This window comes from Varanus komodoensis, unplaced genomic scaffold, assembly GCF_004798865.1.
Source record: "Varanus komodoensis strain SLA01 unplaced genomic scaffold, ASM479886v1 scaffold5, whole genome shotgun sequence".
In the NCBI taxonomy this organism is placed as follows: domain Eukaryota; kingdom Metazoa; phylum Chordata; class Lepidosauria; order Squamata; family Varanidae; genus Varanus; species Varanus komodoensis.
This window is the reverse complement of record NW_025336087.1, coordinates 47,242,489-47,265,606: the sequence shown is the minus strand read 5'-3', so window position 1 is coordinate 47,265,606 and position 23,118 is coordinate 47,242,489. Positions and strand designations below refer to the sequence as shown.

At 38.0% G+C, this 23,118-nt stretch overlaps 1 protein-coding gene across 2 annotated transcripts in view; it reads left to right on the top strand.

The window, feature by feature from the left end:
- The window catches only part of PCSK5 (proprotein convertase subtilisin/kexin type 5), a 250,488-nt gene that overhangs the window by 55,121 nt on the left and 172,249 nt on the right, over positions 1–23,118 (top strand). For both annotated transcript variants that reach the window (XM_044445944.1, XM_044445943.1), the window contains exon 4: positions 18,536–18,679. In XM_044445944.1, coding sequence (XP_044301879.1) covers positions 18,536–18,679 — 144 coding nt within the window. The remainder of the gene's footprint in view (positions 1–18,535; positions 18,680–23,118) is intronic.

Here is a 23,118-nt window from a genome sequence, read left to right as displayed (position 1 = left end):
TGCTACAAAGTTAATTTCCAGAGCATGGGCAGAGTATTTTTATAAGCTGTGGGTCACCTACACAGTTTCAAGGTAGTGATGAGATTCTGAATGGGTTAGAAGGTAAGGACAATAATACAGGGGAATAATACAGAAACATTGAGAATTTATTGTAGGCATCAGAAAAAACATCATGACCCATTGAAGGCTTGAGTAACAGATAACAAAACAATCAGAAGTTTCAGAAATCTGTCAGGTTTAAAATGCTGTGGTTTTTGCAGACAGAGATACAAAACTCCTTAAGACAAAGCATGAGCTGCCTTAAGACAAAGCATGAGCTGGCTAGGTATTTTTACATTGCAAAGGAAGCGCAGCGGCCCCAATCAGCTTGCAACATTGTTTCAATCCTGTTTTGGCTAGTTGCTTCCCTCAGTACAGATAGCTTGTTCGCATACTTGGGGCTTTTTTTTCCTTTTTCCAGAGAAGGAATTAAAAAGGAAAAACCCTGCTGATGGGAATGGGAAAAGAACAGGCCAGGCTCTCCATATTTTTACGTATAAAACATATGACTTTTATGAAGGCTACTCCAACATTATTTTGTATCGCTTAGCCTGTGGTGTATATGAGTTGCTTTGCAAGAAAATGCATGCATAATGGGGCCCCCAGGGCTGCCTGCTTTTCCCAGGCATATAGAACTGGGTGAAAAGTTCTAGTCCTTTTGAGTGGAGAGGAAGAAGGGCATTATTGCAATGAAAAAAGGACATGAAAAAGCGTATGTTTTCATTTGAGGATTTATTTGGACTTTCCCAACACATGCATGTTCATATCTCTTTCTCTATACACACACACATGCATGTGCGCGCACACAAATGTACATGCATACACGTTTGTATGCATGCATAAGCTTAATTTGTAAACTTTACAAGCCTATGCAGGCCTAGAAAGAGAAATGCAAAATCAATTTTGTATTTGGAGGTCAAAGGAATTGACCCTTTCTTCTTGTACCCTCATGGGGAGGTGAATGACTGGAATGGCTGAGTCACTTTTTATGCTGATAGTGCATAATGGGGAGAAGAGCAGAAATTGCAGTGATGAGATCATAATGGGAGGGGTGGGATTTTGGATGGAACTGCACTTTATGATGTCATCCATCCCCAAGGCAAAAAGTTGATTCCAGTAGTGTAACAGAAATGAAACTTTTTGAAAAGTTCAATATTAATTAAATGGACAAGGCAACCATTTTAGCAGAAGGTAAGCATGTGCTTATATGATGACACTTGAAAGTGTTTTCATCAGAATTGTGTTAAATTTTAAATTTATTATACATAACTTTAACTGGAGAGGGTGAGAGGAGGTCCAACCTCAAATCTCCTCTCCCAGCCCTTGAAGAAATTAACCATTTCCAACCAGTCATTGGAAGACTGGTGCTGGCAGAGGCAAAAATGGGGAGGTTTGGGGGTATGACATGGGCAGATTGTAAGATTTGGCTTTGCAAGATTCTAAAGCTCTTCCAGTTGCTGGGTACAACCTCAACATATGTCACTGGAAAAGAGAAAAGGAGAGAAACATGACAGGGAAATATATGTACTTAGAATGAGAATGAGAAAAAAAAATAAAAGCAAATATTCTTTCCTTCCTGTTCGGCTTACACCAGGAAGGTTTCAGAGGCCTAGGCATTAGAGCTCTATACTGTGGTAGATAAGGATATGGTATAGTAAAGAGATACTATAATTAATAATAGAAAGTTGCTATCCTAAGAGGACCATCCTGTGTCCTGTACATAATTAAATTATGTAGTCTGAAGACTTACAAATATGTAACCACTTTGTATATTCAAGCATTATATATATGCTTTAATTTTCAGTGAAATTCACTGAATCCATTTCATGGTGTGTAAATGTGTAGTATAATTAGTCTATTACTCATTAACTTGTCAGAAGTTTATTCATTTTATGAAAAGGAGACCATATCTCCACTGAATACAAAGTGATTAAAAGGACACCATAGGGTGTGTTTATCTGAAGTGCATAAGTCAATTCTGTTTTCTGAAATAGATTGCTTGTACTGTTCACACTGTGTAACAAACAACCACTAGATTAGCAACTGAAAATATTTTATTTGTTAGTCATAAGAAATTCATCCGTGGATGCTTAACTGTCTGAAAGCCTGAACATAGGAGGAAAATAATTTATTTTCCCTTGCTTCCTATGCTTTCCCTTGTCTGTCAGCATTCTCATATCTGCTGGTGGTTTACTAGGCTGAAGCATCCCAGAAGCACTCCAAATCTGGCTCCTCGATGTAGAACAAACAATTGTTGCAGTATCTCTTTTTCTTCCTTCTGCCACCCTTGCTCGGCAGCTAACTTTATGGGCATTCAGTGAAAGGGTTAGATTTCCATAGCTTCCCACACTTCATCCACTGAGGTCCTATCTGAGCCATATAGCCTTGCAGGAAAATTAGAAGAAGGGCCGCAAACTACTTCCAATTCCTCTCCTCCAGAACAAAGCAGAAAGGGTGCAGTCTGCTGGAGTTTAGGCAGGCACTTTCTTGACCTTCTTTGTCTCCCCATACTGTTATCCCCAAGATGTATGCAGAGTCACAGCATACATGTGCTACAGGTAAAACTACCATTTTAGTCTTACTTCCTTTTAAAAAGTTATGTTCCAGCCTCCCTGTGATTCCTAAAAGATTTGTAATGGAAGACTACATCAGAGGTAAACAAACTGACATATTCAAAGTTTAAAATTTAGCCATGGCGTCTTTAATTTTGTTACAGTATGTTGTTATTGCTCATGAGTGAAAGACTTTCTAACTGATTTGGTTTAATAATATACTTGCTGCTTCTCATTAAATGCTTTCCTTGGAACAAACTCACTGCATCTGTAGATGCAGCCATTTTGAACATGTGTTTGCTTTCCTGACTGGCGCAGGAAAACAATTCTTTCACAATTTGTACAGTACAAACTATCCATTTTATGAAATGGAAGAATTATCTACTTTAGGCAAATACATAATCCATTTGATATCCATTTGAGATATATTAAATAGAGAAACACTGTCTCCTTTAAGTCCTGAAATGAATTGAAATGTTGGCCAATTACTGAACAAAATTTTATTGTGCTAAGTGGTTTCACACCAGGAAATTGATAGGGTTTTTTTCACGTAATGAGAAATTCTACTGAAAGGCTATGAAAAATATATATTGAGTTTTTCTAAATATCAGAACAGTTTTCTGTTAAAAAGTCAATTTTTCCTAATGCCCTATCTCAAACTTCCTGAGACCATGGTGCATCCTATAATGCACATCAGATCTTCACTTTAGGATGATAGTGTATCCAAAAGTGGTACGTGTTAGTATTTTAATGTATTTTAATTTCAAGATGATACTAAAAAATGACAGAACACATTGTGGACAAATACTTTAAAAACACAGGTGGGTTTAGAAACCAGTCTGCTGTCTTAGCTAGTGGTCACAGGTACTTTGATGCATTTCAGTGTATTGTTGAGTGTAATTTATAAAAGCATGACATTAAATTCTGCCCTTTATTTTAAAACTGCACATCAAGGCAGCTTAATAAGAAAAGAATAGAAAAGAATAAAGAAAATCTCCAAAAATGGCCATTTAAGTACTGTGCAAAGCAGGGGAATCTTCACCTCCATGCTTTTCCTGCTCTATATAGGATGCCCATAATTCAAAGCTTGCAGGGTTATGAGAAACCCCATTGCATTGTGCCTTAAAGTATAAAAAAGTAATTTTTAAATTTATGCATACTTAAATTGTAAATTTAATTTCTTAATTTTAGAAATTGCATGTATTATGATCGTAGTAACAAATCAAGGAATTTCTATAAACATTTTTAGAAAAAAATGAGTTGCCATTAATATTTGGAGTTGCAAGCAGGACATTTTCAAGCAATTGCAAACTGAAACACAATTGACGCCTGTCCCTAAATAAAAGTTTTTATTGCCCACTTGTTCTAATATCAAGAAAGTCATTCTTGGATTAAATACACAGTGTAGACCAGATAAGAGAAAGTAGTCATACAGCTTTATTTCAAACACAATGTTAACATAGTACGATACTTTATCTTTGAGTAATTGAATGATAAATGTCTGTATATGAATATACCTTTAATTGTCAAGATAAAATAATTTAATGATAAGATAGCTGATATGGTGTCATAGCTAGGGAAATTATGAGCAAGCAGGTGTTTCCAGCTGCAAAGTGCAGACTCGGAATTCTCATATCTATTGCAGTTATAATGTGAGATTCACAAAATTTCTGATGCTGTTCAGAAGCCCTTAAAATAAAAACTGGTACATTGATCACATAAGAAACAGTAAAAACCAACCAAACATACAGAAATGCCAGTCTTCTGGCGTGAATCAATAGCATCAGTTATATTGGGGTGGTCCAACATGCAGTCCAGGCCTTGTTCTGTGCCCCCTTGCTGTTTGGAGCCCCCCTGTTCCCACAGTCAGTCTGGATCCCAGTGATGGTGTAGGCATGATTGTGATAAAGGTAAAGGTTTCCCCTTGACATTAAGTCCAGTCATACCTGACTCTAGGGGGCGGTGCTCATCTCCATTTCCTAGCTGAGGGAGCCGGCGTTTGTCTGCAGACAGTCTCTGTGGTCATGTGGCCGGCATGACTAAACACCAAAGTGCACGGAACACTGTTACCTGCCCACCAAAGTAGTACCTTTTTATCTACTTGCATTTGCATGCTTTCGAACTGCAAGGTTGGCAGGAGCTGGGGCAGAGCAACGGGAACTCACCCCATTGTGCAGATTTGAACCGGCGACCTTTCAATCAACCAGCCCAGCAGCACAGCGGTTTAAACCACTGCGCCACCTGCAGTCCCAATTATTGTGGGGAGCTCTCTAAAGGCTGCCAGCCTGTCAAGCTCTCTTCCTGAGACTCTTATCAGCATGAGCAGGTAGGGCATGCTGAGGAGAGTTTATTGGTTGAAGTTCAAGAGCTTCAGTGTGCCAATTCCAAGAAGGAAGGACGGGCCATGGGGTGACATGGGAGAGATTCTGGCCAAGAGAAACAGGGAAGAAAGGAATGGGCAACCCCAGAGGAGTGCTCATTGCGCAGGGAAAAGCAAACTTCTGGAACTTCATATTGGTTTTCTCCTTCATTTAATGGTTAATGAAATATATTAATTGTGTATATTAAAGTAAGTAAATATATTGCTAACACTTTAATTTATGATATGGAAGCATAATTCATTGTACATCTATGTGGTCCTCAAGGAAAAGTTGGACCACCCTGAGTTACATTCTTATTTATTAGCATTCTGCCTACACTTTTTTTCTGTAGGCAGCTAATGTGTTTACATACTGGGTTTCATCAGGCAGTACTCCCTGGCTGAAATTTCTTGCAGTTATATTCATTGGACCAAATTGTGACATTCAGCTCAGTACATATTTAATATTCTGCTTGTTTAATCCTTCCTGCCACAGACATACGTGCACACACACATTCACCCCTTCAAGTAAATGGTGTGGTATGTTCTTTCCTAGTGTTACATTATGTATCCTTAAACATTCATATAAACATTTATAACTGTAGATTTTATCATCAGAGAGGGATAATCCACTTTTTCCTTTTAACATTTTACTAAAATAGCAACGTTTTGTCAAAATTTTCTGAGAATGCTTTTTCCTTCATATTTTGAACCATCAATATTCTTTTTACATTCACTTCTGACTCCACCAAATAAGAGTTAACATACATTAAATTTAATTTCTAACATATCCACTTTAGCATGTGATGCAGGGCTAGAAATGAATGTTATTTCAACAGATAGGGAATTCTAGGTCTGCAGGTATACTGTACTTCACAATATTTAAACAGAAAGGGTCATTCGCTTGGTTTCCTGCATAGATTCATTCATACTTCCTTTTTAGTAGTAATCTGTAATGATTCCCTTTTACCCATTCCTTGCTGTCAGTGTTATTGAGGGATTTGCCACTGGTTTAGCATAATAATCCATCTTGATCTGCTTTGACCTTTTTGAGAAAAAGCACATTGCATCCCATATGAAGGCACCAAGGTGGTTATCAAGTTCCAGTCTTCTATAACTTCCCTTCGTTCTGATGCTAGTCACATGTATATCAGATATCAAATGAATATCCAGCCACTAGGCTGCTCAACAGAGTCCAACTTTGCATATAAAGTTCACTTGCAGGATAACCATATGCCTTTTAGATTGGAGCTGCTGGGCACTGCGTGTCCTAAAGGGGTGACTATTACCTCTGGGCTTGCCAAAGCCTTTAGGGCATGGCAGCTTTATTTTCCCCCAGGATGCATTTCCAAGGGCAAAAGATATTTGGGGCTGTGTAGTAGCAGTTAATCAAGTTCATTCATAAACTGTTCATTATATTTCTCCTCTTCTGTGTCTTTCTCTCCTCCTTGTCCCTTCTCTTTTTGGCCATTTTTTTTCTCTTTCTGCTCTTTTCCTCTTTCTTCCTTGTTGTTTCTCTCCCCCCCCCCTTCTCTTTCTCCCATTCTCTCTCTCTCTTTCTCTCCAGAGGTATCTCCCAGCCCCACACCACAATAAGGTTTGGTAAGAAACCCTTCTATTACTTGCAGAATAGGCAATTAGGAAACAGTAAGGAGGGGTAACATTTTCCTCTCCATCTGACAGTGCCCCATAAATCTTTCCATCGAAACTCTCTCTCTCTCTCTCTCTCTCCCTCTCTCCCTCTCTCCCTCTCTCCCTCTCCCCGCCCCCTTCCCCACCATGTGGGTCTTAGCGATATAACTTTTATTTTCAGATACACTGAGCTGGAAGGGAGTGGAGGCAATTGCCTCCTGTTACCATGCTCTGTATTTATTCATTCGCTGAAGAACATTTTTGCAAGGAAATCACATTGTCCAGAATATATTCAAACAATCATCCAGCAAATAAGAAAAACATGTGCCCATCCCCTGTACTGGGCAGTCAGTGTATATATTTCTATTGCACTGTCCATCATTACTCTGACTGATAAATTCCTTTCTTTTTCATGACTTTTCCTGCAGCTGAAGCCCCCAAACATCAGTTTTGGGGCTAGGGAGAGCTGCAGGGGAAGAGGAAACCCTTTACCAGTAGAACAGAAACCAGAATGGAAACTGCTGGGTGGTCAAGGTTGAATATAACACAGAGTCCCTACTACTTATCCCAGTTACTCAATCCCGGCCCCTGGGGGAACCAGCCAGTAACTGAGAGAGAACTACTATCCCTCCTAATTTTCTAGTGGGGCCATTCACATTAATGAATCATATAGCTGGACTAAGTTGGGAGATCATCAGGAAGCCCTTCTAAAATGTTTTTCTGAACCATAAGACAGAGATTCTGGTAAAAAGAAATGAATAATAATAATAATAATGCCTGCCAATAGTGTAATGCCTTTATACTGATCTATAGTACTATGTTTAGAACATCTGTACATTTTAAAAAGAACATCATAGCTCTTTACAATGATAAAGGCACAGGAACATTTCCTCTATAGAAAGGAAAGCAAGTTAGTGGAAGTATATAAAATTATGTATGGTGTAAAGAAAGTTCATAAGGAGGTTTTATTTCCTGCACCATGTCATCATGGTAGTATCTGTGAGAGCTTTGGTAGAGAGAGCTCTCTAAGATGGTGGAGAGCTTTGGCTGTTGGCCACTATAGAAATTAAACCAGTCAATTAAATAAATAAAAACTGGGGTCATCCAATTGAACTGTTGGTGAGGGACTGAGGAAAGATGAAAGGAAGGGCTTCTTTACATAACTCATAGCTAAACTGTGAAATTTGCTTCCACAGAATATTGTGATGGTCACCAACCTGGATAGCTTTAATAGGGGGGTAAGACAAATTCACAGAAGATAAGGCTACCAGTGGCTTCTAGTCAACATAGGCCATATATTATCTTCAGATTCAGAAGCTCTGAGGAGGATATAGCTAAAGTAAAAGACCAACATTTGCCTAGGCTTTCTGCTGCATTGCAGTGTAATATTAAAATTTGTTTCCTCATATAAAAAATCCTGATACCAACAGATTTGTCAGAATTGAGAGTCTTTTTCAGATAATCAATACATCATATGTTTCAGCAGATTAATGCCACTTTTCATGCATTTTAAAATGGCTGTTGATACTTTTAAAATATTTGTTGCTGTCCAGATATGGTGATTTCTGAAGAGCTCTTTGATCAATAGAATCCAAATAGCCCATTTCATTGTGTGAATTAACTTGATAGCTGCTATCATGAAGGGATTGTGCAGGTGACCAACACCTGTCTTTGAGGTGGGCTTCATTATACAACCAGAAAGATTCATTCATTTACACAGAATTCATTGGGAAAAATTGATATGAAGATGAGCTGTTCAGCTCTTTCAGGAAATATCACAGAGTAACCTACCAGACAGCTGGACTGTTTGGAATGTAATGTTCCAATACACATAAGTTAAAAGCCTTAGTCTGCAGTCCCATTTCCACTTACCTGAGTTTAACCCCCTTTAAACTCAATTACACTTCTGAATAGACATACAAAGGATTGCACTGTTAAGTTGCAAAGAAGCTTAAGGCTTAAAAATAGAATTATTGCTTGTTTCATATGAAGAAGAGCAGAATGGAAGGCATGCATCCCATCCTTATGCATATTTACTGAGAATTAAAAAGAATGTGGCATAGTTAGAGTGTTGGTCTAGGCCTGGGAAATCCAGGTTTTAGTCCCCACTCAGCCATGAAACTCACTGGGTAACTGACTCTCAGCTTAACCTACCTCACAGGGTTGTTGTGATGATAAAATAGAGAAGAGAAGGAGGATCATGCATACTATCTTGGGCTCCTTGTAGGAGGAAATAATGTGAAATATAGATGTGATGTAATAATAATAAATCCCACTAAATTCTATTGGACCCCCCCCCCCCCCGCCCCCAGCTTATTCTAGTTCTGTGTACACTGGTGGAGCGAGATGTCAAACAAAATTAACTTGCAGTGGTAGGTGAATTCACAGATTTATTTTTTATCATCAGTTTAGCAACTACTTGCATTTAGAAGGATCATATTGCTTGCCAACTGTGACAATGTTAAGTAAATGAGCATAGGTAGCTGAAGTACTGTGGTCATTTTTTAAAGGTTCTGCATTGTGTGTGTGTGTGTTTGTTTTTTTCCCCTGATAACTCAGAGTCTCCAAGAGTAGGCTAGTAGGGGATAATTTGTATGGTACAATGAAGAGACAATTTTGATAGAAATTGACAATATTCATTTAATGGAATAATCTGTTTTTACCTGAACTCACCAGGTAATAAAGACACAACTCACCAAGTCATGTTGCCTGCAGTAAGATGTCAGTATGAACTTATATGAAAATTGATCGATTTTGTGTATGAAGTTTAATATTTTACTGCATCAAAGATGTGATTCTGTTATAATGCCCTAAATCTATTTCCTCCCTTACATCTGCAAATCTACTGCCAATATTATAAGTTAAACATTTACAGAGGCACCATATTAATCTGCAACATTCTAAGAATTTGAATATGGAAAATTGGTTGAGCAAACAGTCTAGATTATACCGTTCAAAGCCCAGCATTTTCCTGCCTAGTCTTTCGGTAAAAATGTGATTTGTACTTCACCTTTGTCTTTACACTGAGTATGGTATAAGGAGGTACAAGGCTTGATCTAAAAAAGAGGTGACAGGGCTGGAATACTCTCTTCTTCTGTTCTTTCAGAGGACAACCATATCTCACAGTAGTGGAAAAGTGACTAGACTAGAGAACGCCAATGGGGCAGCCATGGGGACCTTCAACAGTGCCGGCACAGCTCTTACTCCCTTGAAAAAAAACCTGTAATAATTTCACTTAACAATAATCTTAGTGTCAGCATACTCATCTTTCACTCCCTTTCTAGCCTTGCTCCTTTTGCCTCCTCTACTCCTTTTCCTTGCTCTTCCCACCAGCCTTCTAGCCTTAGCCTTGCTACCTTCTCCACTTCTTCAGTTCACTGTTTCTCACCTCCTAGCGTTTAGTGTTGGTCTTTTTCTTGATTTTAAAACCAGACACCTTTAAACCAAAGTAAAGTAGAACATCTGGATATCCTATTAAATTGACCTTATGGCTTGGGTATTAGCCCTTCTCCCTGACTATGGTATTCAATAGAATATGCACAAAGTACTTCCTATATTGGGACTGCAGGTGGCGCAGTGGTTTAAACTGCTGAGCTGCTGGGCTGGTTGATCGAAAAGTCGCTGGTTCAAATCTGCACGACGGAGTGAGTTCCCGTTGCTCCATCCCAGCTCCTGCCAACCTTGCAGTTTGAAAGCATGCAAATGCAAGTAGATAAAAAGGTACCACTTCGGTGGGCAGGTAACAGCATTCCGTGCACTTCGGTGTTTAGTCACGCCGGCCACATGACCACGGAGACTGTCTGCGGACAAACGCTGGCTCCCTTGGCTAGGAAACGGAGATGAGCACCGCCCCCTAGAGTCAGACATGACTGGTCTTAATGTCAAGGGGAAACCTTTACCTAACCTTTACCTTTACTTCTCACGTATTCCAGAACCAATTCTGAGAGTTAAAAACACATATTATGCTGAGAATTTTGGGAAGCTCTAGTTCTGGCTCAGAGAAAGCCCTGCTAGTCCAGTTCATTTTGACACATTGGGCATATTAGCATGTCACAATAAACTGCTCTGCAAATACGCCACTGTGGTCATTCGTTGAACTTACTCCCAACAACTGATTGGGCTTGTCATAGCTTGTTTCTCCCCTTACATTCCTCACACTGGCTTTACCATGTACCCCAGACACCTTTTACAATAAAACTCCTTGTTGCCTTGGTCCATAGTTTAACACTGTTTCTTCACTTAGTTCTTTGGAGCTGATGACTATTTAGGTGAAAAAAGCACCATGTATCAGATTGCCAAATGGAAGTAATTTTCAGAGTACTGAATAATGTTGCAGTTTTTAATGTTTGAAAAAAATGGGGAGTTTTGCTATAGTTTGTTTATTGCATTTATATACCACACCAATAGCCCAGAGGGCTCTCTGGGTGGTTTACAAACATCAAAACCCCACCAAATAAACAAACAAACAAACAAATTTAAATTTAAATTTAAATTCAAGAGTTCAGGACTGATTCTCCAATGATCAGTATATCAGTATATGTGCATACTGATATCCAGCTCTTATCACTATCCTTGTCAATTTCAGTCCCCATTTTAGTGCTTGACTTGCTCCTGAGCACCTTTTTTAAAAGTCTGCTTCACATTACATGGAAATAAGAATAACCTCTGAAAAGTGCCTTATCTGCTCCAGTTTCTTATCCAGGACAGTTTTTCTCTGCCGCCATGAGATTGCATAAAGTATTTTTGAGTCCTGTATGTGGGGATAGACTCAGCACTTTCATTAAAAAAAAAACAAAAAACGAACCACAGGGACTTGTGCAAGAGTGCAGATCCCCATCCACTTTTACAATACTATATATACTCCCCCTTTTTGGTAAAAGCTGCTTCATGTTAAACTAAAGTAAAAACACCTCCTGACAAAGCATCTTCTGTTAAATCACCTTCAGTGCCTCCCCTACTTCCTGCTTGTTGGTTTCCTCTGCTGCTGGCTGTCACATCTACATATAGGTTACAGAACAGTAAGCAGGATCACTAAATGTCCTTGCAAGGCAATAAATGGAAGGGAACATGGAGCACCTTTCAATGCAGAACAGTAACATGAAGGGCGAAATGCACACATCTCATGGTGGAAAAGCCAGAGTCCAAAAGTGGGTAAATTTCAAGGCAGAACAGTCAAATGGAGGCAAAAATTGTGCAAAGCTAATGGTAGCTACCATTTGCTCTTGTGCAGGATTAAAATAATAATTCAGAGGTTGCAAAAATGTTCCGGGCACTCTTTGGTGTCCTTTCTTTGCTATTGTATTGGTTCAGGGCAGAGGTGTTGAGCAGGGAAGAGGAAGAGGGCACTACCAAAATGACCAAGAGCCGCTGGGATTTTCACTGCTCTTGCCAGGTAGTTCCATAGCCATTCCCATTGTGTTTGAGTGACCCAGCAAGCCATTATGGGTATTAACAACCCTAAAGGCACAAGTTCTAGCCTGCTCATGAAAAATAAGCCACCCTGCAGAAACCGCTCAAGTTTGCATAAAACAACTCTCCATCACTTACTAGCCAAGTGCAAACCTAGTCAGTGACTCCTAGGAAGCCACCTTATTCTGAGTTGGGTCATTTGTCTATCTAAAACAGTATTGTCTCCACTGTTTGGCAATGACTTTCTAGGGTGTCAGAGGGGAGGCATTTCACCCACCCTGGTCATGGTATGCACTGAACCTGAGACCTTCTGTGCACAAAATATGGGCTTTCTCATTGAACTGTGGTTCTCCCCATTATACCCTGGTTAGTTATCTGGATCAGCACATGCCATTCTTTTTCTGTATGGTGGCATTAAAACTAAAGTGCATTCATATGTTAAGAAATTCTGTTTCATTCAGCTTCCATGTAAGATTTGTTGAGGAAATAAATAGGAGAATTTATTTCCAGAAAAGTGTATCTAGAAAATGTGTTTCTTAACAATACAGGAAAATATTTTCAGTAGTTCAACAAGCTTAAAAGAAATTTATTCCTTTCTGTTTCAACTTCTGCAATTAAATTATTTTTGTGATAAATGAACATTTTTATTCACATGTGTCTGTGATAAGAATGGACTTTTTTAAAGTTCTTTTTTTAATGCATGTGTGAACTAATTTGCTGGAAGGATCTGCCTGAAGTTCTGCTTCCTGGCTTTAGACTCTGTTAATATGTCCCAAGCAACTTAAATTTTGTAAGGGGGAAGGAAAGGACAAAGATGATGGATTCTGAGCTTATCATAGCATCAGTATATTCCATAGATACGCCTGTGTGAATTCTTCTGGCACTGTGTACTGCTTTGAAATGAAAAAAGTGCTGGCTATGATTCAAAAACTGCTTAAGCTTACAAGAGAGGCTTATCACAAACTGCTTTTGAAATTTCCCTCTGTTTCAAAGGGAGTTGCCATAAAACATGGGTAGGAGTCTGTTGTTTGAGACAAATAAGAATTAATCCCTGATCAGATCATGGAATTTACCACTGTATTCATTTTATAATACCAACCTGAGGCATCACAAACATGATAGTGTTAAAAAGGAAAAAAAGACCTCTGTTCTGTAAAAGTCATTCCATAGTCTTATTAGCTGCCTTTACTGATTTTATCTTTTGATAAATATACCTTTTCAGAGACCAGATCTTAGATGTTTCAGATTGAGTATCATAATTGTTTTTACGTACAATAACTCATTATATACTCAATACATTTGCAACTATCTAAATAAAGTTAATGGATGTTAATGAACATGAACATTTTTGCTCACATGGTATAGAAAGTGCATTTAAAAATATTCATAACTTTGTATGATGCTCTTAAACTTCCTATCAGTTGTATTTTTCTTTTCTCGTTATGTCACTACTGTCATTTTGCTCATCCATATCATAATAATGCTGATAAAGTTAAGGTATATATCATATGAGAATAAAGTTCCAGATGAACTGCAGAGGTAGATGTGTGTGTGTGTAAATTGTAAATGGTGGCTATATGCTGCATTTCCTAGGGCAGGAATATTTTTAAAATGTTTTTTCTGCATACTTTCTCCATGTTTCTAGATGGCAGAAGCAAAGCATAATTTCTTAGACTAAAGCAGGAAAAATTACCCTATGCATGCATAAGGAAAACATAGCTCTGTGTCAGAAAGTTGCACGAACAGGTTGAGTTATCATTATAAATAATACTAATACATTGTACAGGATTTCAAATTAAATGTTCTACTCCCAAATATTTTCCTAGTGTTCAGGATCTAAGTTTAATATTGTCTTACCTGGACACATCATCAAGGTAATTATGCAAATGAAGAAGTAACATGATCTCTAGTTTATTTTTCCTATTGCAAATGCATTGAACTTGGTCTTCAGCAACCTACTCTTATCCTTGTCTACTTGGAAGCAAGTCCTACTACTTTCACTGGGACTTATTCCCATTGTATATAGTTTTACAGCCAGTGAGGCATGGGAATCACTGTGACATAGTGATAAGAGTGTTGGGCTGGGGAACTGGGAGAACTCTATCAAGCTCTCTGGATAAGTTTGAACCAGCCACTTACTCTCAGCCTAATCTAGGTTCCTTATGAAAGGGAAAAAAGTGCAATATAAATGCAAGATGATGATGATGGATATGATTGGATGTAGCTGTTTTTGAAGTTAAAGGCAGCAGTTTCCCAGGCCATCTTGCTACCCTCACTTTCAGTTGTGCTCTTCTTTGTTAACCTTAGGGGTATCTTAAGCCTTTATTTCTTTTCCAGCCAATGCTAGGGCAGGATTTAAAAAAAAAAAAAAAAAAAAACACCCCAGGACAGAAGACTGTGTGAACAGAGAGAAAAAAAGAAGAGAATAAAGTGAATGATGAACATATCAGGTGAACCTATCATCTTGTTTCAGAACAGGATGACTTATGAATAAAAATTTATGTAGAAACTCTGAGAGTACAGATATGATGGAGGAATTTGAGAGGTTTGCGGTCCAGAAAACCTCTCCATTAAGTCACCAAGTTGGAAAAGAATGCAAATACACTTTAGATATATATCCATGCATCTACTTTCATTATTGAAACAACTCTCTTAGATCTGCAAAGACAACTTTAGATAGTTATAGGTTACTATTACCTGAAATCTCATGAACTATGAGTTGCATGACCCTTTTCAATGGCTATTTTTAATTCTATTCCCACATGCTGTAAGAGCCTGACTACAGGCTTGTTGCATAGCAAGTGGAATAAGGAGGCAGATGTCATGACCAGAGAAGGTAGACTTTTCTCCTAGAGACTTGGAGAATTTAAAGCTATGCCCAGGCTCTTTAGCAGGGCTAATGTCCTTTGTTCCAGCTCTGTTTCAGTCTGCCAGCTTGCTTGATTTGTTTGCTTTGATTTTTTTATTGATTGGATTCATAGGCACATGAGACAGTTAAAAGAAGGCAATCCATTCTGCCTTTTCTTTAGAGAATATCTCTGGAATAGAATCCAGTGACAGTAAAAATCGTGGTTTTTCAGGAGACGCAAAAGTTCAGGCAAAGATAGACTGATGACATCATAAATGGAGAAAGAAACAGTATCCTAGCAGACTTCCAAATCCTTTCAAGGAAAGAAGGTTTATAATCTCACACCCTTTTCTGCAGCCCAAGGTGCATAGCTTTCCTGAACCAAATAGCAGCACTTCTGAGTAATTTTTTTCAGTGAGTTGCCTATGGGCTGTTTCTTCCACGTTCGTAAAAAATGAAAGAATACAGCCAGAAATCAGTGGATGTTTTGGTTGAAGGGAACCAGAGGGTTTTCTCACCTGGTTTATTCTAAGATAAAGAATAAATGAAGGTTCTTTGGTGAGGGTTTCCTTTACTTTAGGTTTAACAGTAAGAGATATGAGGACAGATTTTCTTTTAGGGTAGCATGTCTGTGCTGGTTGGTGCACCTCATTTTCTGCTATACTCGCTTCTAGAAAATGTCTGTAAAGTATATCACCCTTAAAACAAACAAATGAGAAACACTTTTTGTCATGTTACAATGTCTTATTCTAGTACACACACACACACACACACACACACACACAGAGAGAGAGAGAGAGAGAGAGAGAGAGAGAGAGAGAGAGAATGTAACATACAAACGTACATATAGTGTTACACTTAATTCCAGTAATGCATGATAAGACATTTCTTTTAATAATGAATGATTTCTGTCACTGAGTGAATCAAATGTAGAAGGAATTATAGAAGGTCACTTTTTTCGTTCCTTTCTCTGAGTTCAATGATGTGCTTGCACACATACAATACTCTGCAGTGGCTTTGGTGATACAGGAATGGTTCAGTCTACCTCAGTCCCTAAAGTGGTTGTTGAGGAAAGGGAACCAAGCTCAGGACCACCATGTAAAAGTTGCAGTGAAGCAACTGCTCAGGCCAGGAATGAGTAGAAGCAATGAGTAGAGTTTCCCTTCCAGCCCTATCTCTGACCAAACTATCATTTCAAAGGAGAGCGAGCTTGGTTCAGAAACACTACATAAAATTTGTGTGTGTGTTGGAGAGTTGGGTTGAACCTTTTTTCCCCAGTAACAGTAATCATTTTGACAGAAAAGGGAGCGAAACAGAAAAGGTTTCTGACATTGGCAGTGATTCTTTCTCTGTCCCCACAATAGGCACCTTGAGACAACAGTTTTACAATGGATTTTCATTGATATGTAACTTATCTTATGTATAAATACCTGTAAATCCTCTAGCTTAGAAGATTCTGGAACATAGAGACATGCTATAATAACACTTTTTAACACCATCTGAACACTGCATGGTCATGGAACAGTATGTGTCTGTCACTGAGACTTACAATGGACACAATTTTTCCAAAGTATTTAAAAGTTTCACTGCACTGTGTTGACAGTTTCAAAGTTCTGTTGAAAGTAGTGGAGGCATTTTTCAACCAGAGTTTTGCTTTTCTGTTAAACCAATGGAACTGAAATGTTCAGCTGGATCAGGTTGCCTGTATGAAGAAAGCAGAGAATGGATCTGCGAATAGTAGAAAAATGAGATGGCTAGAACAGTTACATGGGAAAGCTTGTGAAAATGGGGTTTGGGACACCTAAAGCCATTTCCCACATTGGTCACACCTTTTCTATTTCCTCTCATCCCTTGGATGCCTGACATACTTGTAAATGAATCCTTACCTAGTTTGCTGGATGATAAAATAGAGTTGATTGAATACACAATGAAAACTAGAATATCCTGAATATCTATCCAATTTCTCCCTCACATTTACTATGTAAAATTGGCACATAGTATTTTTCATAATGTAGAAATGGACAAAGTGATATTCCTTAGCCTATTATAGTCAAATGTAATGAAGTTTATCAAACCAATTGAAACCAGGCTGCAAATTGTCATATTTGCCTTGGTGACTTGGTCTGAGATGTGTGCATGTTTCCCTTTTCATCAGTAGTTTAATACTATACTGTCAAATGCCTGCTGTGGCAGTTATCCATGATTAACCTGAAGTTAAAGGTCAAGGATTAGTTTTGCTGGTTGAAAGTATTTTCCATCCAGCAATATTTTTTCAGTTGTTCAATAATAATAATAATAATTACAGGATTAATATATCCTACATTTGTCTTAAATACACAATTAGCTTTGCCAAGCAGGCTATTAGCCCTTTTAAATGCAGTCTATATCACAAATGAAGTGCTGGTAGCATCTCTACTAACTATCTGCATGAAATAATGTCAAATGGAATTCATATAAGTGAGGGCCTGAAGAAACAATAGCATGGAGATTTTTTTTTAACTTTTTGGACACAAGACTCATTGGCATAATAATTTAAGGCACAATTAGATTGCTGTGCAATCAAATTGATTAATTTCATGATATTAACATAGAAAGGAGAGAAACATGCCACTATGGGCAAAACAGGATCCTCTCTAACTTACATGCCATCTTTGCAGTTTCTACATTGCTAACAAAGAATAGAAACTTGTCCAGTAGAAACTAGAAAGAGGATAGGGAAATGAGAGTGAAGGGTCTCTGAGAGCTCTTGCAACTAGTATGTGTTGCTATGATACTAGTTCTAAGAATTTATTTTCCCCTTTTCCTGTTCATTCTCACTGAGCCCAGGGGAGCTGGAGCAAAGCACCACCACTGAGGGTCTGAATAGTATACACATTAAAAGGATTCACTCTTTCTGTGGGGTCAAGGGATTGGGTGGGGTAAAGAGGGCCGAAAAGTCTATTTCATCCCTTTATAAAGTGCCCCCCTTCATGCAGAATAAAGGTAGGCAGAGAAAATGGATCAATTTTAATTTAACATAGAGTGGTGCCCAAAACCTTTATTATTATAGTGAGCTGCAATTCAATAAGCACCTTAAGCTTCAAGTATTTTATAGAGATTGTTTTGGTTACAGGTTCTTAGCTGCTGTTCATCTCCTGCTGGTGCTATACTAAACATGCCAAGAAGTGCTTTTTTTGCAGATATAAAGGAATCTGTATGGGATTCCAGACAGCTATTTCAAAGATTATACCCTCCTTCCATCCCCCCACACAAGCATTTTTTGTGTTTCCACAGCTATTTCTTACAAGCATTTTGTCTACTTTTATCCACATGCTGTTAGTTGTGTTGAAAAATTCAAATGCATTTTTTTCACCACAAGCATGTGGAATGCTCAAACAAGAGCTATTTTTGTTTGTGGTTTCTAAGGACACATAATAACAATGAAATAGTCTAATAGTTACCCTTCCCTGTGATGACCAATCTCAAAATAAATAACGAGTTCTAATAATTCTCATTACATTTAGTATCTTTTTAAATTCTCTTGCTGTTTGTTTGTTAGGGCACTATTTTCTGTCACTCTGGTTTAAATCAATAAGCTTATTTGCTGATAATTCAATTGGTTATGCTAATGAATAGGCTAATATTTCCTTGCTCACACTGTTAACTAACCTCCTACATGCAATGCTTGTTTTGTTTTGTTCCCCTCCGTTCCTCTAGCACTGCAGTGATAATACAAACCTCTGTCAGTCAGATATGAACATTGTAGGTGCCTGGAGGAGAGGCTACACTGGAAAGAACATTGTGGTCACCATCTTGGATGATGGCATTGAGAGAAACCACCCAGACTTGATGCATAATTATGTGAGTTTCCACAGTGCTTCTAATTGCTGGGGTTTTTTGTTATTGTTTTTGTTTTTTCCTAAGTGGTGGTAAATTGATCAAGGTACTGGAATGAGTTAGAAGGATGGAAGTTAGGAAATGTCTGAAAATGAAGGATGCAATAAATGAAGGATGCCATAATAACAGTGAAATGAAGTGCTGTAAATTTAAATTATTCTTTCATTCTTTTAGTTTGGTTTAGTTGTATTATTAAGGCATTAACCATAAGTTACAGCATGGACATTTTTTCCACAGGTTTGTTATTTTTAAAATAGTTTGAGATCCTCAAACAAGATATTTCACAGAGTTGTCTCCTGGTTTTATACAGCCGGCTTTATATATACCTTTTACATGCACTCCTGCATGCAATGAGATTTGTCTAGTTTCAGAACACCATTGTTTTACAGAAGTTATGACTTATTTAAACTTGTGTTTTCATTAACATATCAAAGGGCAGTAACTTTTGATAACTCCACATAGTTCACATCTGGATCTTCTTGACTTCAGTATTCTTGATGTTCCTTTAGGGCAGGTGAATATCTGTTCTGGGCACATCAAGAAGTAGTTTGTTTGTGTGGACTCTGTGCATGGCATGTATGGACTCTGCTTGCAGAGGAAGGGGTAAGAAGTAATAAGAACTAGAATTGTAAAAGAATGCAGTATAAGAGTGAAGAATGAGCCAGAGGGAGAGCAATAGCTCCCAATAGATGAAAGTCCTGAGGCATCCATAATGACAGTCAGAGAAGAACTGAGAAAGTGGTTGGGAGCCCCTCCAAGCATACCAAGGGGCAGGAAGGGAGGAGCTCCCACCAGTATGAGTCTTGCTAGGAAATCTTCCTGACTACAGGCTCTGCGCCGAGTCCATAAGTATGAATGCACGGATGACCACTCAAAGAACAACAGTTGCAAGTATGCAGCCTGTCTTTCTAATTTCCCAAGAACCATTATTTAGGCTAACCTGACTTTAATTCAAGACAGAGAAGAGTGTCTATCAACCATGTTTGAGTCCCTGCCAAGCCTCAGCCCAAGCAGTGTTCTATAGGATCTATTTTATAAGATTCAGACGCCCACACTGCTGGAAGCATTTCTGAATTTACTCTTCATACAATGCATTGATGTTTTTCTCAAATTCACTTTCAAAATTGTAGTTATTGCAGTTGTAACCATGATAATTTCATAGGGCAACATTGTCCCCTGAGAAGTGAAACTGTTCAAAATGTTTTGAAATCTGGTGCCTGAAAGTAGGCAGAGATTATATTAAGCTTGGATTGTGAAACAGCTGCATTTTTCAAGCAAAATATATATTTGTGAAAAAATAAGCCACACACCACTACTGAAAGTTATTCTTAGGCTACAGTTCTAAGGGCACTTATAATTAGTCTTGGCTGATTTCCCCAAAAACAGTGTGCAGGAACTGTTTCCCATTAATTTGGGAGCACTATTTTTCTAGACTAACTTATCATGTTGAATCTAAAAATCGCTGTTCCCAAGAGAGCAAGTCAAGTGGGAGCCAAATTTAAGGTGACATGTAAGCTGGTGCCTTGAATGAATGCTTCCTTTTTCTATAGCTGAATGGGAGGTTGAGAGAAATAATCAGCAACTGAATTGGCTGGTTCACATACTGTTTAACAACATTAATAGCATATGTACAAAAATGATTCACAATATCAATTCCCCAAATCAATGTTGCATCCCTTATAATGCTTTCAAAATGCATTAATACTCTATGAAATTGTCTTTGACATGGCATGAGGCATTCTAGTAACACAGAACAATGTTTTAATTATTACTTATATGTAATGCATATATTATATTGGCTGACAGGATAGAGCTTTCAATTCTTTGAGCATTTTTTATTGATGGGCATCAAAGTCAATGCAATTCGAGCCCTATTATTATTGTTTTGGTTATCATGACTTATGGGTTAACATGAGATTTTTCCATTGAAATAAAATGCAATGAATGATAGATTCATAAGGCATTTTAATATGCCATAAAAGTTTTTAATTAACAACTAATATCCATAAAAAGAAATAAATGAGCAATCCATATTTGAACAGGAGATGCAGAAATTTATTATTGGTGTGAAGCAGTTGTATGTTCTTGAACTCACACAGCTGGTAGGTGTGTGTACAGTTTGTGACTGCACACCACTATATTTAACAAACATGAGGAATGGAGTCAGTTATGGTCAGGATATGAGTGAATCCCCTCTTTCTGTTGTTTCCAGTGACAGCTCATAGATTGAGGTAATTTGCCTGTTCACATGGTGGCAACTCTCCAATATAGCATTCTTCAGGTTGCTGTGCTTGACATAAAGCAAGGCGTTGCTGATGAGGTTTCTCAATTTTACAGCTAATCCATTCCTGATAGAATCTATGGCTCCAATGTGCAGCTCCATCTAAATCAGAACATGCAGCAAAAGTTAGTGACTTGTTAGTTCTATACATTTCACAGTTAAGACAATTCCAAACTAATAGGATAAAAGTAAATCACTAGATCCAACAAACAACCTCTTGACAAATTCCTTGGCAGATCTTGTGGTCTTGTCTGAGAGTAGTATAGTACCAAACGAGGTGAGGAGTTCTGCAGGTAGTTCATATGTTTTCCATGCTGCGCACAGTGCTAGTATTCTGACTTTCTCAGTTGACTCTGAGTGCATAATAGAACATACTTCCCTCCTTTTTGCAGTCCCAATCATCAGCCACAGTTTGGTGCACTTTCATCTTACTGAACAGGTGCAAGAGATGAAGAAATGTGTCTATATCTCAAGCTGAAATAACAGTGGTATCAGCACAGCTGTTAACTGTATGCTGAATGATTCTACTTTTTGTTGCTTCATGAAATGTCTACTCTTGAATTACACTGATGGTGCACAACCTTAAATCCTGCAGAAATGACAACTTTGAGGTTCCCATATGAATGTGAGGTGACATGATAAGAAAGGCTGTGAGCAGAAAACATCTTACTGTCAAGAAATGCCAGAAAGTCCTTCCAGTTTTTGACAGAGGAACATCCATTTTGCATTTCTGATGAGAACAAGCCTTTGCTGATTTTCCTTTCTGTCTCCAAATGCACAATTAGCAACTCCTGGACAAAAATATTGGCAAAATCCCCAATGTTTATTTTTTGATGGCTTGTCCAAACTGAGTACCATTGACCACCCATCAATTATCAGATGAGACATGCACCACAATACTTGGACAATCAGAATAAATTTTCAGGTTATACTCATACTCATAATTCCTCTAACCTCATCCATGATTTCTGCCAACCATAAGCATACAGACAAAAGTTTGTGTCTCAGTATGGATGGCAAGTCAATGTGTTTTCCAGCTTTATATGCCATGATTAGATACTGTAAAATGTTCCTGTCAGCCTGAATTACTTTTTTTTCCCAGGTCTCTGTCAATTAGAGCTCAGGTTTTTTGTTTTTTCCCCCCCCATTGTCTGTTGATACTCTATTTGACTCTGGATGCCTCACCTTCTGTGAACAGAAGTTCTTGAACAAAAAGCTAACTTGCTTTTGCTAATGTTTCCTAGCATTTAAGAGGAATTGTGTTTTACCTGTTGCTAGGTCCTTTTTGGCAACATTGTAAACTGTGTCTGTGCACACCAAAACTGGACAGTATTTCCAACAATTGCTTCTTCATCAATGTAGGTGCTTTTATCCTAGTTCCAGGTCACCCCAGGTTATATGCAGCAGTGTTCTCCCTTCCAACCATGGCAATTTCTTTCTAAAATGTGGTTCATGTCCAGTGAAAGGTTAGTGCCCAACTATACCATCCAAGTCTTTACTTACTCCAATTATCCATTCCTATGTTCTGAAGTGAATACACACAAATATCTTACGTATCAATAAATAAATTAAATAATTGGATCCATCAGAATTCCTTTTGCTTGTGTCCTTCACCAGCTACTTCAGATTTAACACACCCAAAATTCCTTCAGAAAGCTAATCCATCTGAGTAAGTGTATTCCAATGCCTCAAGCCCTACTTGCTTTTTATTTATTATGAAAATTTAATGTGCTCAGCTTATAGGTTCCTGGAACTCCTACAGTTGTTAATTGCTTCTCTCAGGCTCCCATACAGTCTTAGAAATGGAAAGCATTAATTAAAGATACCAGGATGGACACCAGCTTGAATGCTGGGCTTAAGGTTGAGAAATCATTTGTGAGCAGTGATTTTCAGATTTAGTATAGTCAAATTAATTTAGAAAAAATGGTTCCTAAAAATTAAATAAAAAATGCCTCTTACATTAGTTCAGATGACATTTCTAAAAAAATGTAGCTTCTAGACTGGAAGAAGTAAGCTCCCTTGAAGCTCAGGGACTTACTTTCATGGAAATAGGAACTATGTGTCAATTAAATAAAAGTCTGTATTCAAACAAAATAAACATTTAGGAGCTCATATAATTCCA